The sequence below is a fragment of the Carassius auratus genome, chromosome 28, assembly GCF_003368295.1.
Source record: "Carassius auratus strain Wakin chromosome 28, ASM336829v1, whole genome shotgun sequence".
Taxonomy (NCBI): Eukaryota; Metazoa; Chordata; class Actinopteri; order Cypriniformes; family Cyprinidae; genus Carassius; species Carassius auratus.
The window spans coordinates 2063912-2069911 of record NC_039270.1 but is presented as its reverse complement, the minus strand read 5'-3'; the positions used below and the strand labels follow the sequence as shown (position 1 = coordinate 2069911).

At 40.4% G+C, this 6000-nt stretch overlaps 1 protein-coding gene across 1 annotated transcript in view; it reads right to left on the bottom strand.

Annotated features, from left to right (window-relative positions):
• Positions 1–598: 598 nt before the first annotated feature.
• LOC113046531 (integrin alpha-M-like) overlaps positions 599–6000 on the bottom strand; it is a gene marked incomplete at its 5' end in the record, with an annotated part of 45095 nt that continues 39693 nt past the window's right edge. The window contains 8 exons of the mRNA XM_026207344.1: positions 599–902; positions 984–1091; positions 1235–1255; positions 1388–1486; positions 3779–3892; positions 4640–4675; positions 4755–4859; positions 5037–5115. Of these exons, the coding sequence (XP_026063129.1) occupies positions 819–902; positions 984–1091; positions 1235–1255; positions 1388–1486; positions 3779–3892; positions 4640–4675; positions 4755–4859; positions 5037–5115 (646 nt within the window). The remainder of the gene's footprint in view (positions 903–983; positions 1092–1234; positions 1256–1387; positions 1487–3778; positions 3893–4639; positions 4676–4754; positions 4860–5036; positions 5116–6000) is intronic.

Below are 6000 nucleotides of genomic sequence, written 5' to 3'. Positions count from 1 at the left end.
CATACCAAAATTCAATGTAGCTGTCCAGCATTCCACCCTGGTGAACAGACTACCATCCTTAACATCTATATACTGTTGACCAGCATAGTTTCCAATGTGTGTGACCAGCATCCAATGTTGGTGCTGGTGTGACCAGCATGGGATGCATTTAATAGATGCATACAGCAAGCATACCAGCACATCTGCATCCCATGCTGGTCACCAGCAAACCTATGCCAAAACACAACATATGCTGGTCTAGCTGGTATGACCATCTATGCTGGTCTGTGCTGGTTTTTCCAGCAGGGAAACAAACAATCTAAAAGTGTTCACGCTGCCACCATGTTTTAGGTGTCATCCCTATTCAAAAAAGACATACTTCTGCAACTAACTTGACTATTTTTTTATAAACTTGAAAGCCTCTACACTCATTTACAAATGCGTTTACCCATAGCATACTTATAATTAGCTTATTTTTATATTACAGATTTATACAGTGATTATTTATTTATTGTCTTAAAATGAACACTAATACTCAGTATGAATGTTTCTCACAGAATACTTTTATTTGAAATTTGAGAGAAAAAAAACCATGAAGCTTAAAAAAAAGATTCAGTCAAGACAAAAACTGTTTAATGGAAAAAAAACACCATAAAATGTATGTAACTTAGGATATTATAAATAAACTACAAAGACACTGGAAAGAACATCATTAAACTAAACATACTGAACACACTGAAAATGAAGAAAACCTGGTCATAAACCTGGACCATTAAAAATCATTAACATAAAAAAGGAACTTCAGTTTTGAGCCCTCCTTCAAAACACTGACTCAGACGTCAGTTTTCTTTATTGATGAATTTGAGTAGAACCACCATCCTATTTTCATAAACTTCGGGGGACTTTACTGTAAAAAACACACACTACACACACACACAAATTGGATTGAGAATCTGAGAGGTGTATGATGAGATCAACTGCAAGGTGACTTGATTGGTTCTTACTTTCAGCAGAAGGATCAATATGATGAGGAAGATAAACCCGCCCACTACACCAGTGCCAACAATCAGCATTCGACTGGGAGGAACAACAAACTCCACCTTCACTGCAGTCTGAGGAAAATCATCACAACCACTGGCACTAGTAACATTTTCATACTTAATGAATAATATATAAAGTCGCTTTTAAAATGTACACATTTATGCTGAAGATGTAAAAGATGAATGAATTACTTAAGAAATTAGATGGCAGGTACCTGGGATCTGTGGGGATCATCCTGCAGAAATGGAAGAAATATTTTCTACTGTAAATTGTAATATTATATGGTATTATAAACATGTAGATCTCAGATGTGTCTGCAGCAAACTTGAGATAACAGCGGCTTATTATTGGTTCATCTCTGATTCACCTGCTTGTTTGACATCTGCTTGTGGTGGCTTGTGTTGAATTTGAGCTCAGCGCTGATGTTGAACACGTAATCCATCCTGAACTCGTAGAAGGAGTATTTCTACAGCAGAAGAAACAGTTTGGGATCTGCATCAATTTTAATCTTTAAAACTCTTAAACACCCTCCGTTTGGGACTGTTTCTGTCAGGCGAATGACAGCATGTGTGTGTCTGTTTGTGATTGTGCTGTGCTGTAGTTCAGAGGGGCATTCTAAAAAGCTGGTAATGTGGTATACCTGGGTATGTCTGAGGATAAGCAAGTGGATAATCTCAGCTGTCGGTTTTATATATATGTTTATAATGAAGCATTAATATAAGTAATAAATAAGGCAATATATTATTCTAATAAGGTTTTTAAAATATATATATTTTTGTGCTGTAGTTCAGGTGTGTGTTTGTGCGGTCCTGTAGTTCAGCTGTGTGTTTGTGCGGTCCTGTAGTTAAGGTGTGTGTTTGTGCGGCCCTGTAGTTCAGATGTGTGTTTGTGCAGTCCTGAAGTTCAGGTGTGTGTTTGTGCGGTCCTGTAGTTCAGGTATGTGTTCGTGCGGTCTTGTAGTTCAGGTGTGTGTCTGTGCGGTCCTGTAGTTCAGGAGTGTGTTTCACGTGTTTGTAACTGTGCTGTAGTTGAGGTGTGTGTTTGTGCAGTCCTGTAGTTCAGCTGTGTGTTTGTGCGATCCTTTAGTTCAGGTGTGTGTTTGTGCGGTCCTGTAGTTCAGGTGTGTGTTTGTGCGGTCCTGTAGTTCAGGTGTGTGTTTCACGTGTTTGTGACTGTGCTGTAGTTCAGGTATGTGTTTGTGACTGTGCTGTAGTTCAGGTGTGTGTTTGTGCGGTCCTGTAGTTCAGGTGTGTGTTTCACGTGTTTGTGACTGTGCTGTAGTTCAGGTGTGTGTTTGTGACTGTGCTGTAGTTCAGGTGTGTGTTTGTGCGGTCCTGTAGTTCAGGTGTGTGTTTGTGCGATCCTGTAGTTCAAGTGTGTGTTTCACGTGTTTGTGACTGTGCTGTAGTTCAGGTGTGTGTTTGTGACTGTGCTGTAGTCCAGGTGTGTGTTTGTGCGGCCCTGTAGTTCAGGTGTGTGTTTGTGCGATCCTGTAGTTCAGGTATGTGTTTGTGCAGTCCTGTAGTTCAGGTGTGTGTTTCACGTGTTTGTGACTGTGCTGTAGTTCAGGTGTGTGTTTGTGACTGTGCTGTAGTTCAGGTGTGTGTTTGTGCGGTCCTGTAGTTAAGGTGTGTGTTTGTGCGGCCCTGTAGTTCAGGTATGTGTTCGTGCGGTCTTGTAGTTCAGGTGTGTGTCTGTGCGGTCCTGTAGTTCAGGAGTGTGTTTCACGTGTTTGTAACTGTGCTGTAGTTGAGGTGTGTGTTTGTGCAGTCCTGTAGTTCAGCTGTGTGTTTGTGCGGTCCTTTAGTTCAGGTGTGTGTTTGTGCGGTCCTGTAGTTCAGGTGTGTGTTTGTGCGGTCCTGTAGTTCAGGTGTGTGTTTGTGACTGTGCTGTAGTTCAGGTGTGTGTTTGTGCGGTCCTGTAGTTCAGGTGTGTGTTTGTGCGATCCTGTAGTTCAAGTGTGTGTTTCACGTGTTTGTGACTGTGCTGTAGTTCAGGTGTGTGTTTGTGACTGTGCTGTAGTCCAGGTGTGTGTTTGTGCGGCCCTGTAGTTCAGGTGTGTGTTTGTGCGATCCTGTAGTTCAGGTATGTGTTTGTGCAGTCCTGTAGTTCAGGTGTGTATTTCACGTGTTTGTGACTGTGCTGTAGTTCAGGTTTGTGACTGTGCTGTAGTTCAAGTGTGTGTTTGTGCGGTCCTGTAGTTCAGGAGTGTGTTTGTGCGGTCCTGTAGTTCAGGTGTGTGTTTGTGCGATCCTGTAGTTCAGGTTTGTGTTTGTGCGATCCTGTAGTTCAGGTTTGTGTTTGTGCGGTCCTGTAGTTCAGGTGTGTGTTTGTGCGATCCTGTAGTTCAGGTATGTGTTTGTGCAGTCCTGTAGTTCAGGTGTGTATTTCACGTGTTTGTGACTGTGCTGTAGTTCAGGTTTGTGACTGTGCTGTAGTTCAGGTGTGTGTTTGTGCGGTCCTGTAGTTCAGGTGTGTGTGCGGTCCTGTAGTTCAGGTGTGTGTTTGTGCGGTCCTGTAGTTCAGGTGTGTGTTTGTGCGGTCCTGTAGTTCAGGTTTGTGTTTGTGCGGTCCTGTAGTTCAGGTGTGTGTTTGTGCGGTCCTGTAGTTCAGGTGTGTGTTTGTGCGGTCCTGTAGTTCAGGTGTGTGTTTGTGCGGTCCTGTAGTTCAGGTGTGTGTTTTTGCGATCCTGTAGTTCAGGTCTGTGTTTCACGTGTTTGTGACTGTGCTGTAGTTCAGATGTGTGTTTAACACCTACACTCTTGAATTCCTTGACATTTTGTAGAGCTGCATGTGCCATCAGGTTGAAGTGAGCTACTGAAGATTTCTGCAGAAGAAACGGATGACACTCAAACTTCCCGCAGTTACTGTCCTGAAACATCAACAAAAAACCGAGTGCAATAAACCAGAGTTAAAGCGGAAATCAGTTAAACAGTGATGAAAAGGAGGCAATAAACATGAATGTAACAGCACACGTCAATAATTTGACCTTTTAAAGAGTCAGAGGTCACACTGCTGCCCTCTTGTTGACTGACTGAAGAACATCATCTTTGATATGAACAAAAGATCTGCTTATTGAAATGCGTCTTATTGTCTGTTTCAAGTTGCGATGTCATAGTTTACACATTAATGCATGCGATTAGTTTTACAATCCTTAACGCATTTAAATAATAACACAGTTAATTAATGAAGCACTATTTATATTCTATATTCTATACCCAATATTGCTTCTCTGCTTCTGATTAGATCAATATATGCTGCTTTTCAATAAAAAAAAAATGCAATCAATTTAAGCTATACTTCTACTGTAAATCATTTAAACATGCTTTGGTTGTTTTTGCAACTCCTGTTACAATAGCGCTCCAAAACTATGCACTGCTAATGCATCTATTTAAGGCCACTCACACTAAGGAGGAGGACTATAACTATAGATATAACATTTTGATGCCAATACAGTTCTCGTTACAGGTATCATTGTTGTAATTGTCATCACAGTTATTATTATTGTTTTTAGTGTGAATGACCTTCAACTAGCAACATCTGTCTCAGGTTCTTTTATACTATCTTCATCAACATCCAATGACAAGCAGTCACAGAATACACATATATGACCTCTTACCTGCTGTTCTGGCTTGAAGTTGCACTGCAGCGAGTTCTGAAGAGAAGAACAGAAGAGGTTTTTTCAACAAATACATGATGATTTGATGGTATGAGCTGATGAGCGAGTGATGCACCTCCTGCATGCTGAAGCTATGAGGTCTTAAAATCACATGGGTAGTCTGACAGAGCAGGGTGAGCGTGACCGACACCGGCAGACCTTTAACACCCAGATTCTCCACCTGCAAACACACAGATACACAGTAATCTGATCGTTCCAAATCACTTTGAGTCACATCTGTAAATTAGTTAATCTGTAAATTCTGGTGAAATCTGAAGCCTGTTTCTGATTTTTACTTTATTTCAAATAATTATTGTGAAGATACACTCTTTATTACAATGAACCAGTTAAAAAAAACCTTGTAGCTGATGTTGAGAGGTTTTGGACCTCTGTCCTCCAGAGAGAAGTTCAGATACGTCACAGAGTCTTCAGCCACTCTGACAAACAGACAATAACATTTTGTTTAGTCACTTTCTCCATCTATCATTTTTATCATGTTATTGTCATAGTTTGTTGACTGCTGGTAATAATGCTGGTCGTCTCTCTAATCAGTCCCTCCAGAAAAACGCGATTATGCGACCACGTGATTTTATGCATATTCAGCCAAGGGCCACATATTTATGCGGGGGTTGCATTTTTTCAAATATGCCGCACTTTCGCCGCATAAAATCCCAATTTCAGGAAGCAAAATTTGCGGAGGTAGCATGATTTCATAATAATAATAATTTTCGTTGCAAAAAAGTCACATATATCTTAGCAGAAAGTTGAAAAATGTTGCGTTTACTTCACACAAGTAAATTGCCATTATTTTTCCAATGGGAACCTTATGAAGTGACGTAATTGCGCGACGTGAACATCATCTGTGAAGCCCGCGGTGAAACCAGGATGAAGGACGCAAATCATTCTCATCTGCCAACAAAAATAAGCGCAAAAGACATCAAGGTTAAGCAGTTAAGGTTAACCTCAAGGTTAACGCGAAGCAGTTACCCGGTGTGTTACATGACAGTGGGGGCAAATTATTTTGAGAGAGGGATGAGGATGGTGAATGATAGGCCAGTTTTAGACTAAGCAGTTAGCTTTCATTTTCAGAGTGGACTGTTGTAGTTTAATTCAGAAGTTGATGCATCTCTACAGTTGTAAGATTGTACTTTTTTGTTACAGAATAGTAGGCTACCAAAACCTTACAGTTGTAAGTATATTAGTAGTATGTAAAATAATTTACGTTGCAATAAAAGATTGCACTTTGCAATTCCTGTAAAACAACATTTGTATATTTTATTTGTATTCATTTTTACTGAAGTAAAGTTAGTTGAATATTCCTT